The 17,165-nt window shown below is 38.0% G+C and overlaps 2 protein-coding genes and 1 long non-coding RNA gene across 3 annotated transcripts; 1 reads left to right on the top strand and 2 right to left on the bottom strand.

Moving 5' to 3' along the window:
- Nucleotides 1-346: 346 nt before the first annotated feature.
- LOC119693432 (translin-associated protein X) lies at nt 347-2,626 on the bottom strand. The gene is made up of 4 exons (XM_038116788.2): nt 2,247-2,626; nt 1,860-2,094; nt 1,330-1,766; nt 347-735 (listed from the first exon to the last, which is right to left on the bottom strand). Exons 1-4 carry the CDS (start codon nt 2,257-2,259, stop codon nt 527-529), a joined length of 894 nt encoding a protein of 297 aa, XP_037972716.2. The 5' UTR covers nt 2,260-2,626; the 3' UTR covers nt 347-526.
- A 3,477-nt stretch (nt 2,627-6,103) lies between these two features.
- On the top strand, nt 6,104-16,017 carry LOC105383962. The gene is made up of 5 exons (XR_007268040.1): nt 6,104-6,284; nt 6,363-6,491; nt 14,344-14,539; nt 14,948-15,013; nt 15,413-16,017. It is a non-coding gene; the product is annotated as an uncharacterized LOC105383962 (long non-coding RNA).
- LOC105383961 (putative nuclease HARBI1) lies at nt 7,126-12,359 on the bottom strand. Its single transcript, XM_038119140.2, has 5 exons — nt 12,137-12,359; nt 11,762-11,958; nt 11,533-11,674; nt 10,984-11,092; nt 7,126-7,789 (listed from the first exon to the last, which is right to left on the bottom strand). The coding sequence occupies exons 1-4, from the start codon at nt 12,254-12,256 to the stop codon at nt 11,039-11,041; spliced, it is 513 nt and encodes a 170-aa protein (XP_037975068.2). The 5' UTR covers nt 12,257-12,359; the 3' UTR covers nt 7,126-7,789; nt 10,984-11,038.
- Nucleotides 16,018-17,165: the final 1,148 nt, after the last annotated feature.

Here is a 17,165-nt window from a genome sequence, read left to right on the forward strand (position 1 = left end):
CCTACTATTATTCACCGAAAACCTAAACTCCTAGCTTTGTCCACATCGACGATATGGGGGGTGCGAAACTGCCGCGAATCGCTTCGAGAAAAGATGGTACGGCCGTGCCCGTTTTGCTCGAGACTTGGCTGGGGCACTGCCGTGCCCTCAGATTAAATCATAACAATTTTAATTATTTTTCTACTACAACCCCTCAAAAAAATATCCTATGTTCCCGACATTGTAGATAGCGGCAAATAAGTATACAGTGTCCATACTTAACGTAAGTATTTATTACTTCCATTGCGCTAGCGCGCGCCTCTGTCGACAGGGTAATTAGGTCTATAATGGTAAAAAAACATAAAAATCAAACAAAAATATGTATTCAAGGATTAAAGAACGATAATCATAAACATGTACTCAGGCTATAAGGATGGCCACTGAAGACGCTCCAAATCCGCCGACATCATATCCCTGTTTTAGATATTCAATCATTTGGATCATTCTTCCATTCCAATTGGAGGACACACACTTCGCAGTAATGAGATCAGTAGAAGCCTTCGTCGTCGGAGAGCGCGGGCGGCTCGGCCCAGTCCCGCAGGCGCGCCGTCCCCGCGCCCCCGGCCCCGCCCGCCCCCGCGTCCCCCGCCCCCGCTGGCCGCAGCGCCAGCGCGTACAGCGCCGCCTCCACCTTGCCCACGTTGGCGCGCGTCACGCACAGCTTGCGCGACACCTCCTTGCTCGCGCCGAACAGACCTGCACACAACAACACACTGTCACATACACACAACCCCTTCATACTGTACTTTCATTATCAATGTTATCCTAACTAATATTATAAATGCGAAAGTAAATGTCTGACTCTCTTAGTATAGAATAAATTTAAGATAATAGGTTTTATATTTATTGCAGACAACTGATATAGGATTTCATAGTAATTTGCCTCGGTTCCATACATGCTCTCTGTATTGCGCTTTTAGTGCCATCTGTTGGTTGTGTCCGGAACTGTCTGTCTGTTACTCTTTCACGCCAAAACTGAACGGATTTGAATGAAATTTGGTATACATATATGGTCTAGAGTTAGACCCTGAGAAAGAACATAGGCTTTAATAATAATTTAAGGCAAAGCTAAGCTCGCGGGCATCAGCTAGTGTTATTATATTAGGGTTCTCTGAAGGGAGGATGATTTTCACTATAATATCTACCCTTCCCCAGCAGGTTAGGTATAGGAGTAAACGTCTGATGCTAGAAACGTCTGATGCTAGAACCAACAACTTGAAACTAATATTTTAATTTTAAGGGTCACACCAACATGCTCATAAAATGATGTGAGTATGGATATAGTATTACCAACAAATCCAGTGAACAGGTCCCGGGTGGTCTGGCAGCAGCTGTGGCACTCCTGGTTGTCGCTGGCGATGCCTCGGGAGATGCTGTTGATGGCGCGGCGCATTAGCTCCCCGCTGAGGTCTGCCAGCCCCAGCAGGAAGTCGCTCTGAGTCAGCATCGTCACCACGGTTCTCTCTGGTTGCTCCTCCACTTCTATGTTTTTAATCTGATATGTAAAATCATTTTGAAGTTTTGACCATGGTGGAAGCTCCTTATGTTTCATTAGGTAGCAGAAGGTATATGCTTCACAGAATTCCTGAAATCCAGGAGAGACAGCTCGAGCATGCAGATATGCAGGTTTCTGCTCGAGCTCTATACCTATGGCTTTAATGGGGCCCGCTATGAGAGCATTCAGTCTGTCCATGGCATCCATTGTGGCCTTCTCTTGCTCCTCAACGCTGTGAAAGAAACATGGGTTTAGCAATGACCTATAGAGGTGAATAGAAGGAACGTAAGAGAATGGTGGAGATGGGAGTGGGACAGCGACAGACCTGATGGCTGAATGTAGCAAGAATATAATTCTCTTGCTCTCGATAGTGATGTCTCTGGAGAGCTTGACGAGGCGCTCGTGTCGGTCGTGGCGGTCGTTGAGCGCGGCGGCGGCGGCGCGGAACTGCGCCAGCACTGGGCCCGCGGCGGCCGCGTCCACCGGCCCGCCTGCCCCCGGAGGCCCGCCCTCCCGCGCCGCCCGCCCGCCGCGCGCGCGCTGCCGGTGCCGCCCGCCACCTGACACACAATCATACACATTAGGTCGGACCCGACATTACAAGATTGATCATAAAGTATTAATAGGTTTAAGAGCACTGTATATATTATTAAGAAATATTATAAATAAATAAACAATAAACAAACAAACAACAATTGCCAAGTTTGCTTACCTCGTCCCGACATCGTATGTGTGTCAAAATGTATGTGACGACAATCGTTTGTGTTGTGTTTTATATACTTTGTAGTAACGCTATGTACGCGTATCACTCAGAACTCAAACTTTATTAGAAAACCGTTTTAGGTTAGCAAGCAAACAGCAAAATAATAAAATAATACCTATATATATTTTTTTATATTAGGTTTAACGGCCCTGGATACGTGTCCTTTTGAGCCAACACTTGTTAGTTCACTTAACTTCACAGTTTGTTTATTGTATTCAAGGACTTTGTAGTATTAACCTCTCCACTTCTTGTTTGATATGCTTGTTTGTTTGCAAAGTTTAGGAATTTTTATATTTTTTGTTGGTAGTGTATGGGCTGCCACTAGTTGTTCTATTGTAATGAGGCCTGAACAGCCATTCGCTAGTCAACGTGCCACTCAAATATACTCCATATTGCAACACAATAAAATTAAATTTGTATTGTAAGTATTATGATATGAACATGACACAAGTTGCTCTTTCTACTTTTAGGTTATAATAGCAGTCGTTAGTATATTTCAAAAGTTGTTATTTTTTTCTAAATTAAGTTATGGAAGAATTCTCGTAATCAAAATAACTGGACACATTAAATTAATTACGCAGTATGAACGAGTAAACTGTGGCCAGCTGCGGAAAAAGACAGCAAAGACTATTGAAAAGTCGAGAGCCGTGTGCCCAAATATTAGGGAATCCTAACTAATATTATAAATGCGAAAGTAACTGTGTCTGTCTGTCTGTCTGTCTGTCTGTCTGTCTGTCTGTCTGTCTGTTACTCTTTCACGCCAAAACTACTGAACGGATTTGAATGAAATTTGGTATACATACGGTCTAGACCCTGGGAAAGAACATAGGCTACTTTTTATCCCGGAATTCCCACGGGAAAACTTTTTAAGGCGAAGCGAAGCGCGCGGGGACAGCTAGTATGCATATATTTTTTTTATACTCTTATTCGATAGTTTTACATCACTTTTTAATAGTTAGTAAAAAAAATCAACGCCAAAAAAAGTAATTTAAGGTATTAAAAGAAAGTTAAAAATTTACAAGCATTATGACCACTTTAAAATGACCGTCACTATGGGCTGAGAGTGACGTCATAACCTTCTAGTTCCACGGCTCAGAATAATGAGTCCCGCCAGTCGCGCCTACGCTCAGTTTTACGGTTCGTGGGAATAGATTTTTTACCTGATCAAATAATCACAGAGTACTTTTGTATTTTCAACAAACCAATGTTGTCATGGCAACAAACAAACAAAACATATAAAAATTCCTTGCAAACAAACAAGCATAGAACAAGTTGAGAGGTTATAGGAGGCTATTTGAATAATTTTTATGTGCTCTCCATCGAATTTGTACCGTCTGTGCTCTCAATCAAGCTGTGCTGCCATTTACAAGGTTGTACAACATGGAACTTCCTACTTATATGGAAAAATCCAAAAAAGAGTCCTACAAGTACTGCATTGTGCCAAGTTGCAGAAATACAAGAAGAAGTGGACCCGACAAAGTATTTTTTTTGAACCGAGAGATGCCGATCAAAAGAGAAAGTGGTGTAAAATTATGAACAGAGACATGGTATCTCCATCAACTTCTTTTTATTGTTGTGAAGATCACTTTAACGTAAGTATTAAAGTCATTCAGACTTCAGACAGAGAAATCTCCCATACATACTCCCTCTACGTTTTAACTTATTGAATATCAAAATTACGAAACATGTTACATGACACTATGACCAATAGTTCATACTTTTCGAATCAGTACCTATAGCCTAAGGCTGCGTTCAGACGACACGCGCCCGCTAAGCGCACGCCCCGATCGCCAGCACGCATATAGCACGCTTTGATATTCGTTTCAAGCAATTTGAGTACTTATAATCTATAATTTACCACATCGGAATCGGAGAGCGGTGGTAGCTCAGTCGGGTGAGCGCCCGCTTCTCACGCAAGAGATGCGGGTTCGAATCCCGGCGCTGACATGTACCAATGAGTTCTTTGAATTTAAGTACAATTTATACCATCGCTCTTACGGTGAAGGAAAACATCGTGAGGAAACCTGCATATCTAGACTTAGCACATCTAGATATGTGAACCCACCAACCCGCAGTGGACCAGCGTGGTGGGAAAAGGTCCAAGCTTAGGAAGGCAGTTTAGACCTTCGGGATATGCACAAAGGTTCCACTCGAGAGAGCCAGGTGCATGTACTTAAACCCCCACAGATAATAGAATAGAATGACCCACTAACCCTCGTCTCTCTTACTGAGAACCAAAGTTACAGTAAGTACTTACATACAATACAAATATTACTTTATATTCATATTGCCATAATAGCGTAATATTGTGCACAAAGGTCGTCTGGTTTGCGAGCTCCCATTTCAAAAGAGCTACTAGTAGCTATTTACGAGCTCCCATTACAAAACAGCCACTGGTCACACTTTATTACCATTACAAAACAGCCACTGATCACACTTTATATAGTGCCACAAACTTATCTGTTCCGGTGAGAGCGAACTAAATTGGTCCATACCTCATTACTTACTAAATGAATTTCATATTGACATAGATTATATGGACCAATTTAGTTCGCTCTCACCGGAACAGATAAGTTTGTGGCACTATACACTTCCTTTTTCCTTTGTTACCATGACAACATTGGTTTGTTGAAAATACAAAAGTACTCTGTGATTACTTGATTAGGTAAAAAATCTATGCCGACTGACGGGACTCATTATTCTGAGCCGTGAAATTAAAAGTTTATGACGTCACACCAGCCCGCCATCCACGGGAATTTCAAAGCTTTCGTGATGGTTGTAATTTTTTAACTTTCTTTAAAATAGCTTAAATTACTTATTTTGGCGTTGAATTTTTTTTTACTATAATAAAGTGATGTAAAACTATCCAATAAAAGTATTAAAAAAAATTATGCATATTCCCTATTCCGGAGGTTCAGAGATAAATCTCAGAACCCGAGATATATCTCAGTTTGAAATCTACCCTAACATGTCCGCTTCAAATCTCGGAACTAGGCTTAAACCGTATTCTCGCGGTACAAGGAGAATAAGGAGATACATTCATGATTCACGACCTAGATAGAACTTCATACCCGAAAAGTCGTTTGGTTTCCATCGATTAAATTTTATATAATCGATAAATATTCATTTATTCTTTTCGTTAAAATAACGGCAGTTTTCAATCAAAAAATATCCAAAACCAAAAACGCTAATAAAAAGCAGTCAAAACAAACAAGGATTTTAATGGCATCGTTAGTTTTATGCTTTTATACTTTACATTTACATCTTACTTAGTATTTTTTACTCTGTGGTCAAGACCGGTAGAGAGTATAGTATTCTGTGAACAAGACTGTCAAAGCAAATAAACGTTGAAAGTTGAATTTCGTTTTAGTTTCGGATCGGGATATTTCATTTCATCATTTTCATCCGAATAATTTGACTTATTCTTGTGTGCGGTTTCAAAGTCAACATGGACCAGCCGCTGGAAAAAGTAAAACGGCAGTATCCGTCGGGTGCACAAAAATTACGGCTCTCACACAGGTCTTGGCGGAAGCAAACGAGGAATTGCGGAACGGCAAATTTCACCAATAAGACAGCCTCTGAAAGATGGGAGACGATAGCGTTGGAGCTAAACTCGCTCACTGGAGCTAAAAAATCAAAGAATGGCGCACAGTAAGTACAACAGAACTTAGTTTACCAGATTTTATCTTAATGTGCAGGTTAGGTTTCTTACCAATGTTTCTCTTCACTATCCTGTACTGTTTGAAACCATTGCATTTTGTTTTTTCAGACTTTGGGAGATATGAAAACCTACACGAAAAAAAAGTATGTGGACCTTTGTCCGCAAAAGGTCCATGCAAAGAACGGGTGGAGGCCCCCCCCGATGTACAGCCGGAGACGGTAGATCAAATAATATTGTCTACAATAGAATAGTTACCTATTGTAGACTGAGTGTGTCTGCATTGTCTGGACATTCAGACAGCCAAGAGTCAAGTGCTAGACTCATAAGTAAGTTTACTCAAATTAAATAGATAAACTATGATATTTTTAAATAAAAATAATGCATTTGGGTATTTTGATTTCCAGACTTTCACCATGAACCAACAAATGACATAGAACCAATCATTGTTGAATTGGACCAAAATGTCCAAATTATAGTGACCGAACCACCTGCAATGGAACCTGCACCAGGAACATCTTCAGAAACAACTCAAAGTAAGTATCGCTTAAGAGCCGTTATACAGGGTTATTGGTAAGTAGACCTGATCCTTTCAGGAGGTGATAGAGGAAGGCATTTCCAGTTGATTGAACCCAATAATGCATTATCCTAAACTTAACCATTTCTAAGGTATTGAATTTTTAAGGTTTTTTTTTTTAATTTTTTGCCAAAATTTTATGCTTAAAACCGAAAATAAAAACAACTAGCCATACTTCAATATTTTTTTTGGTTGTTTTGCATAAGTAACACCTTAATAAACTAATTAAATGAGCATTATTCGACTTAAATTACACACAATACCTCAAAATAACTACTATATATTTGCAAGTTATTTGTAATTCTTGAGTTATGATAATGACGTTGAAGTTCCTGTGCCAATTATATTTAAGATGATTCTGTGATAATTTGTGTTTTATTAAACTCCTATCAAAACATTAGGGGAGACCTATATTCAGCAGTGGATGTCCTATGGCTGAGATGATGATTATGAAACTCCTACGCATCTAGAAGACAGGCTTGAGAGTATGATGCTAATTATTTTTAAGTTCTTTAAATTTAGTAAGTTCTTATATAATATTTCAGATGATTTTGCGATAATGATGTGATATAGAGGTAAAATAAAAAGAAGTATTCATGACTTGTTTTATCAATATAATTTCTTAAAGCAATCGACATCATTTACATACATAAGTACCTACCTATTATGCTCACGATTGTAATTCCTGAAGAGGTAGTCAGAGGCGGCCGTTATTCGCTGTACAATTTGAATCGCCAAATAAAATTAGTACCTACATACATAAGTAATTTTTGAAATTAGGTTAGTTAGGCATTAAATTATACATAAGTATTCATGATTCTAACAAACACTGAAAACACTAACTAACTACTAAATAACAGAACAGAATCATTAAAAGTAATTATTAATGATTCTGTTCTGTTTTGCCATTCCTCTCAATAGCAGCAAATTTCTTTGCCTTTGCTCTCCTTCTGCTCCTGCTGGTGGTGGCGGCATCGGCAGCCCGTTTATGATCCCAAGCTCATCATTGTTGAGATTTGCTAAAAGCGCCTGGTTAATATCATTTCGGGCTATGCACATATTATACCTTAATTGGCACGTAGTGCAAAACACGGTCTTTTAGCAGACACCTAAATCTTGCTTTAAGGACACCATTACACCGTCCTATGGTGCACCTTGCCGTGGTAAATGCCTAGTTGTAGCAGGACTCAGCAGTGTCCTCTTCAGGGTTGGCTATTGGTGTCATCATCCACGGTCTAAGCGCATAACCACTATCACCTGGAAATAATATGTACATTCTGTGTAAAAAGTATCGGGACTGGGTCAATAAAACAAAAAATGTTTGTTATTCATCCAAATTTATTTTATCACCTTCAAAGTATGCTCCTTCAGAAACGATACACATAGGCCAACGAATTATCCAATCATCACAACATTTTTCGCACAACGCATATTTCAGAGTTGTGTTTAGTACTCGCGGCGATTTTTCCTTACATTTTCCGATTTTGTCTTCTATCGATTGAAAAGAGTGCCTCGAAGTGGTAATTTGAGTTTTGGAAAAAAAGAAGCTAGAGCTGTGATACCTGGTTAATATGGTGGATGCTCCATGGTATTTGTTGAGTTTTTGCTCAAAAATTCATTCACAATGATGATCCTTGTGCGAAGGCGCATTATCGCGGTGAAAATCTTTCTAAATTTTTTTCCATAAATCTGGCCTTCTTTGTCGAATTTGCTGTATTAAATTCAACATAACCCGTAAATAATATTCTTTTCCTACCGTTTGACTTTCTGGCAAGAATTCCGAGTGCACAACAACACAGTAGTCAAAGAAAACAGTCAACATGACTTTGACTAACAATCGATGGAAGACAAAAAGGAAAAATCGCCGCGAGTACTAAACACAACTCTGGAAACAGCGTTTAAAAAAATGTTGTGATGATTGGATAATTCGTTGGCGTATGTGTATCGTTTCTGAAGGAGCATACTTTGAAGGTGATAAAATAAATTTGGATGAATAACAAACATTTTTTGTTTTATCAGTCTCGATACTTTTTACACAGAGTAGTACCTATATGGTAGCAATTTCTTATTTTATATATATAGTGCCACAATCTTATCTGTTCCGGTGGTCAAAAAGTGCAACTAACGAGACGTCATTGTCAAACGTCATTTCATACTCTGTGGCACTCTGTGCGTTATTTGAGTTGTCAATTTCTGCGAAGAGGCTGACGCTACGTTATTTAATTTGTTTTGTGATTTTCTGGGTGAAATAATGCCAAAAGCGCTGTAATGTGATGCAAGAAAAGTAGTACTATATATATTGGCTTTTATGCAGGAAGAATAACATATTCAGGCGCCTTTAATTCCGTTTGAAAAATTGGATGAACGAGTTGCAGCGGCTACAGGTTAGTGTTGCCAAATATGACGAATAATTTTACCCATATACTCCATGTAATTTTATTAAATATTTTCCCGAGAGCGGAGAGGCCCGTGCCCCAGCACCAGCAGTGAGGACGGGATGGGTCGTGAATAGTCGTGATACTCGTGATGAAAAGTATATAATCTTTATTTTTCTTTGATTACAGGTGTGAGGACATGACATGATACTTTAAATCTTATGCAGTATACCAAGAAGAATTTATCGCACCTGCAGCGATTTTAGACGAAATAATGATGATTTATGACAAGTCATTGTTTTCCCAACCTATCAAGAGTTGGCTGAAAGAAATTGCTTTTTGGCAATTAGCCTTTGGAAGGAGACCCGTGCCCCAGTACCCCAGTAGTGGGGACGTGATGGGTCGTGATGATGATGATGATGAATTAACCTTTGCACACTGTCTGAATTTCTTTTAATTGTATGCTCTTGTTTCTATTTACTTTAAAAATGTTAAATAAAGTGTTCAAAAATAATAATTAATAGTTTTTTTTTAGGTCGTATCTCGTTATTCCCACGACCCACATATATTTCCTATACCATTGTAATCTAGATTTAATCTCGTATATCAGAACATACCTAATCAGAACTAATTTTATTTCTGTTCGCCGTGGACAAATTTTCCATACAACAAATGTCGTTTGATATATTATATCCTCTTTCATTTACTATCGACCCTATATTTTGATTTATCTATACTTAGGAATGTACCTAATTATAACAATAGGTAATAGCAGAAATGCATTGTCGTTTAAACCAGAAATAGGCAAAATTTAATCGATGGCATCACTGGATTCGATCACAGCGAAGTCGCCACCGGAACAGATAAGATTGTGGCACTATACATATTACACTAAGTCATCATACAGTGCTGTCTGTGGTGATGCAGATGCAGGAACATGGATGCTGAATTCACTCAGCAAGTTTAGGGATATCTAATGCTACAATGGATTTGTATCACAACTAGGGAATACAATCCCGGCCTTTATTTGGGATCCCGGGATTTCGGGACTGGATGAAGACAATCCCGGGATCCCGGGATAGTCCCGGGATTAAGGTCACAAACAAAAACACGTCTAATGAATCAACGTTTTTAGGTTTATTGGAGACACACCCCCTTATTCATAGAAAAGTTACAATACGTTTTAACTAATAAACTGTTTTGTCCCTCTCTGTCAAAGAACAAATTGTTCTTTGTTGGAGAGGGACAAAACAGTTTATTAGTTAAAACGTTTTGTAACTTCTCTATGAATAAGGGGGACAGTATTTATAATTTAACTTTGTCAGACCATACTTAGTTGAAAAAAATATATACTTCTTAAAAAAGATAAACAATAGGCTGCTTGACTCTTTTTTAAAGTAGGTCTAATATGATTAATAATTTCTGTATTAGACCAAACAAAATAATCTATTATTTTTTTGGACCTAAGGTGGGTCTACGCTAGACGAACCGAGCAAGAGCGAAGCCATTCAAGGTTTCGTCGTTCACGGTGTCAGGTGTGGACTTATGTACAACGAACCTACAACGATCACTGTCCTCGAACACTGCGAGCGCGAAGCAAAACCCTTTGTGTACGTCAAAAAACCGACAACAGGCGGAACGCAGGCGAGCAACGAACGAAATGTTCGCAGTGCGCTCGTTCGAGGCTTGTAGGTCGGTCCACACTATACGAATTGTGTTCGGCTCATGCTCCGCTCGTGCTCGGTTCGTCTAGCGTAGACCCACCTTTGCCAATTGCAAAACTTTAACTTAAAAGTTCTATTTTTCATAAACAGGTGAAAACGGTGTCAGCCATATTTGTTTATAAATTATCACATCTGTGACGTCACACGGGTAGAAAACAATCATTTGACATTTAACTAATGACAACAAAGCTACGAGAATACCCTTACATACTAATTTACCCTTTTTTGTCAATCCCGAAAATCCCGGGATTGGCAAATTTTAATCCCAAAAATATCGGGACTGGAAAATGACCGGGATCCCGGGATCCCGGGGAGCGGGATCCCGGGCTTGTATTCCCTAATCACAACTTACCTATCAAATGATAGTTGGTATGGTTTTGATTATGCCGGTGTTCCATGAATGGGAGTCATGGGTTTCCCCCGGAAACAGGGCATTTTTTTTTTAGGTTGTGGTCGCAAATCTGAAAAAAACATAATTCCTTCATGAAATAGTTGAGTTTCTACAGGGTGTTGCAAAATTGGTATACTAAGCCGAAACCTACATGTGCAGCATGGTATATCTAAGCCCGAAACTGAAATCAGAATTTGGAAATTCGCGAAAAATAATAGTAATTTTCCATAGTAAAAATTCACGTGACCAACAAAGTTTCTATGGAAAAGAAAATTTTTTTTTCGCGATTTTTCAAATTCTGATTTTAGTTTCAGGCTTAGATATACCATGCTGCACATGTAGGTTTCGGCTTAGTATACCCTTTTTGCAACACCCTGTATATATACACAAGTAACATAATTAATGTAATGTACATACAATCTAACTAAAATTTTCATTCTGTTTCCAATCCAACCTATCATGTATTCAAATACAAAGGTTTAAAATTAGCAACTCTCATATTATACATACCAGCTGTGTGTTTATGGAGTGATACAACTTTCTGTTCACATAACTCCTCTCATCATATTGTGTGGCTGCGGGTGGTACAATAGCAACATGTGTGCAATCTATTGCACCAACGACACCAGGAACACCAAACTCTCTATAAAATCTAAAATAAAATTAAGAAAATTGTTAAAAACTTGTAAGTTGAGAGAGTACCTAATTTAATGGAGGAATATAATTGAAGGCAACTTACCCTGTCACTGTTTCATTTATTTGTTGTATTGACTCTGGCATATGGATCCATCTATTTTCAATAGATGGATGGTTTAATGCATCTACCACCTCTCCAATGCACCTGGATACCGTTGGCTGTGACAGGTTTATGGAGTTACTTTTGGCTATGGGAGTTTGGTAACAACCAGTTGCAAAATGGTTCAGGGAACACAGCACCTGAAAAAATAAAATAAGTACTTAGGTAAGTAACTATACTTAATGTTACTTATGATATTAATTAACAACCAGATACAAAAGCTAAGAAGTCAACAAGCATTTAATTTATCCTATAGCGCGTAGTTAAGTTACGTAGTTGAAAGTAGTCAAATTAGTAAGTACCTACTTATGTACATACCTTAGTTTTGATGTCGATGGAATGTGTGGCCACAAGCGGATCCAAAGCGTTTATGAGGTCAGCCGCTAATGCCTTCGAAAGTCGATATGACTTTTTAAAGTCCGCATCTCCCACGTCCATAGGATTTACTCGCCATGCAGCTCGCCGGCGAGGGGCCGCCACAGCAGCTTCAGCTGCTTCGACAAACTCCGGGATAAAATTCGCCAAGAATGAATTCTTGTGAGAAATATCGAGTCCGTAGTCCGTTATACGTAGCCAAGTCAAATTATTCAATAAAATATCACTGCAGACACCTCAAACAATTCACGCAAAGTGACGTAAAAAACATTAATATGTTGTCAATTTGACCGTCTCACAAGGGAGAATGACATCTCGGCTGCTCATGACCACTTGACACATTTGTGGAAATTTCGGTGCTTTTGCTGGTGGGATTTTGATGTTTCGAGATCACTAGAATAGCATTTTTCAATTTTCTACCGAGATAAACGTCATCTAGGCATCCGAGATGAATCTCCGAACCTCCGGAATTGAGCTCTTCTGGCAATGGCCAAATCTCATTCTTTTTATGGTGGTAATGAATTTGCGACAATCAGTTGTTTTATTGCGGTGGTACCAAGGTTGGGCGGGCGGGCTTCCTTGTATATCAGCATGCCATCTTCCCTTTTCTTTGCTCGTCTCTTTCCAATAATCATGCCACAGTAATTTTATTTTGTGCTTGAGTTGAGAGTGGTAGTCAGTAAAAGGAATCTTCAGGTCTGTGGAGTGATCTTCATTGTGTTCATTTCTGGTTGCTTGGTCAACTATCTCATTTCCAGTGAATCCTCTATGAGATGGTACCCATACAAACTAGTTTTACCAGTGTTGTTCAAATCGTTAATTACATTCTTAATATTAATTACTAATTAATTTACAGAATATTTAGAACAATTACTTTTTATTGCAGTTAAAACACTTAAGGAATCTTGGAAAATAATAAAGTTTTTATATACAATATTTTTAGAATACAAAAGAGCTTGATAAATGGCATAGCTTTCAGCTGTAAAATGCTACATTTACTGTCCAACTAAAACATTTGGTAGATTTGAGGATCATAAAATGCTGATGTTACTCTATCTGCTGACTTAGACCCATCAGTATACAGAGAATACAAGTTATTATTATCAAAAAAAAATTGCAGTAGTAGCTCAGCCTGATTATTTACAATAATACTATTAAAATGAATATTATAGCCATGTCTGTAAAATGGCCATAAAGAGTCGTTGTACATACTTACAGTAATAGACTTTAAGTGAATTATGGTACAAAGTAATTCAGGGATATTACCCAATAATAATTGAGATCTATTTATATATGAGCCCAAGCTATTTAATGAAATATTATGTTGAGTTGGAAGAATTCTATTTAAGGCACAACTATTATCTAATGCTATTATCTTAAGGCGAAAACGTTCAGCTTTTTGAAATCTTCTGAAATGCAGAGGGGGAATGCAGGTTTCGCATTGCATAGCATTAATGGGGGTGGACCACATAGCACCAGAAATTATTCTTAATGCTTTATTTTGTATGATATCCAATTTCTTTAAGGTACTTAGTGATATTTGCATTCATATAAGCTAATGAACTGTAGTCAGTGACTACGAACTATGCTTTAGTACATTGATAATATCTTTGGGTCAGATCCCCAATGCACTCCAACAAGAGATTTCAATATATTGAGCCCTTTACAAGCATTTTTAATTATATAGTTAATGAGGTTGAAATCGAACCATATTCCAAAAAAAATCTTATCTTCTAACCATATAAATTACTAAGAGCTACATAAGGTATGTTTCATTATAAATTACTAAGAGTTACATAAGGTATGTTTTTTACTAAATAGCATGACTCCACTTTTATTACGACTTATGTTCAATTTGAGTTTTCCAAAATAGAAAGAATGCACCTGTTCCAGGGCATCAAGCAAGTTATTTACAACAATATTTACATTTCTATTTACAGTGCATATTAACAAATCATCTGCAAACTGCAAAAATTTAACATTTGTTAGGGTTAAGTATATATTGATTTGTGAGGTATATGCTATACAAGAGAGGGGAAATTGTGGCCCCTTGCATTGTCCCTTTGTACACATGTCCTGGTCCATGTATATTATTATTAAATTTGACATACATTGTTCTGTTATATAAAAAATTAAATATCCATTTACAGATATGACCTGGTATGCCAATTTCGGACAAGATTTGCATTAGTACAGATGGATTGCCGTTGTCGAAGGCACCTTGGACATCAAGAAATGCACAAACAGTTGCTGAGTGACCATGAAAATAATTCTTAATGTCTTCTACAAGAGAAGTGAAACTTTCTGCAGCACTACACCCCTTTCGAAATCCAAATTGTTGTTCAGGTAATATTTTATTTGTTTCTACAAAATGGTCTAATATTGTTTTAAGCATGAATTCAAATAGTTTACCTACGCATGAAGAAAGTGCAATTGGTCTGTAGGTATTAAAATCGTTTTCTGGTTTATCTTGCTTCAAAATTGGTATAACAGATAGCACACTGTGTTTTCCATGTGTCAGGGATAGAATTAGATATCCATAGCAAATTAAAAATGTTAAGTAAAGTTTTTTGTGCAGTTATGTGCATGTGGCGAATAAGTATGTATGGAGTATCATCTAGACCAGGAGAAGTATCTCACCGGGTTTGTTTTGCTGCTAAGAACTCATTGAAGGAGAACGACTGAGAGAAAATCATTACTATAAAAATTATTTCAAGTATTTATTTAATGAAGCTTCATCTATTTGTTTCTCAGGAGGAGATTGAGGTGCATATTTATCCAGAACAGAGGGGATCCACTCATAATTTTTGGGTGTTTTGGGTAAGGCTACACGTTTAAATCTTCTTATATAATTCCAAATTGTACTGACTGGTGTATATCTATTGAATGACTCATTTGAATCACTCCATCCAATTTTCTTTTTTTCTGCTAGTAATTTCTTTTTTAATGCATCTAGTCTTCTAATATTAAATGTAAGAATCTATTGAAGAGTTTGATCTGTACAAATATAAAGCCTCATTACTTTTTTGGACGCCCTCACTACATTCAGTATCCCACCAGGGAACAGGCTTTTTTTTTTAAATATAAATTGTGTTGTTTTCTTAAATTTAGGTATACAAATTTCTTTGATTTCGTTTAATTTATTGCAAAATTTATTGTAACTTTCAAGAGGACAAGAATTATTTATTACTAAGTCTCCCAATTTATGTTCTGTTTCAGATAAGTACTTCAGCCAGTCAGCTTTGCTGTATGATGATCAGAAGCATTTTTACTATGAGAGGGGGGTCAGGTTTCTCTGCACCTGACCGTACACGAAACGATCAATGGGACACCTATTTCATATTTATGTACTGAAGTCTGTATATCAATAATAGTGGGAAAGTGATAGCTGCCCATGGAGTCATCATGAACTCTCCAGTGGCAGAGTGAAGCTAAGGATGGACTTATGCAGGATATATCTATTGCTGAGGGTATTTTTATTAGGGCTACCTACTGTGGTTGGAGTTCCAGTATTTAGAATACATAAGTCATATTCATCTATAATATTGTATATTTCACTACCTCTGGATTTAGTGGAAAGGCAACCAAAGGCAACATGATGTGCATTAAGGTCGCCTGATAGCATAATAGGTTTAGGTAAATCATTTAAAAAAAAATCCTTGAAGAATCCTACGAGCCTAAGAACCTACGTTGGTTGTTATTAGTAGGTGGACTGTATGCACATAACAATGTGAGATTACCAGCATCAGTTGATAAGATTCTAGCTGTGGTTTGCAAGAATTCATAAAAGGGTGTGGGAGAAACTGTATATTTTAAATGGTTTTAATTTTTTTTAATTATAAACACTGGAGGAAGTTAGCTTAGTGCATTTTACACGATAGAAGAAGAATTATAAACAAACAAAAAACCCGACTGCAGGCGGGGACCAGCAGAGGGTTCATCATTTAGCTGAATGTTACTTAGGTACTTTGTGTGGTGGTTGGTCCCCGCCTCCGATACTTTCCATTAACATTGGGCTTGTTTTCATCTTTTTAGCGTGCAGTCGGGTTTTTTGTTTGTTTAAAATTATTTTTTTATTTGTAACTTTTTAGTTGTTTTTATTTTATGAAATTTTATGTCAGTAGTCGGGTTTTATTTTATGATCATTTTTTATTTCAATAATTTTGGTTTTGTGATTTAAATACCTACAATATGCATATTTTTGTTATGTGCTCAACAAGCCCTTTCATTTGATACCCTACACGGCATAGTTGGAAAATTATTATTTTTTCGATCATCACTTTATGGCCTCTAGAGGGCGCTATATACATTTTAATGTAACGTCGCATAGCCTATAACCATCGCGCAATCAATACGCTTCTAACGATACCTCATACACCAAAATCTATCAAGCCGTTTAGGCTACAGGAGGGAACAAAGAAACAGACAAACATACATACAAACATACAATCGAAAATTCGGCAGTCGGGTAAAAAGTCGAAGTCAGGGGAAACCCTGATGGAGGACCGTAGCGATTCTGACGTGCAAATCGATCGTCGGAACTGGGTATAGGGGCGAAAGACTAATCGAACCATCTAGTAGCTGGTTCCGTCCGAAGTTTCACTCAGGATAGCTGGCGTCGATGTGCAACAGTCTCATCCGGTAGAGCGAATGATTAGAGGCATTGGGGCCGAAACGACCTCAACATATTCTCAAACTTTAAATGGGTGAGAACTCCGGCTTACTCGAATGATGAAGCCGGAGATCTGATGACGGTGCCAAGTGGGCCAATTTTGGTAAGCAGAACTGGCGCTGTGGGATGAACCAAACGCAGTATAATTCAAAATCCTATCGCGGTGCTCTTCAGTGAGTGTCGAGATGGGCCGACAATTTTACTTTGAACTAATTAGAGTGCTCAAAGCGGGCTCAAAATACTGCTTGAATATTTCGTGCATGGAATAATAAAATATGATCTCGGTTCTATTTTGTTGGT

This window comes from Plutella xylostella, chromosome 29 (genome assembly GCF_932276165.1).
Source record: "Plutella xylostella chromosome 29, ilPluXylo3.1, whole genome shotgun sequence".
NCBI classification, from domain to species: Eukaryota; Metazoa; Arthropoda; class Insecta; order Lepidoptera; family Plutellidae; genus Plutella; species Plutella xylostella.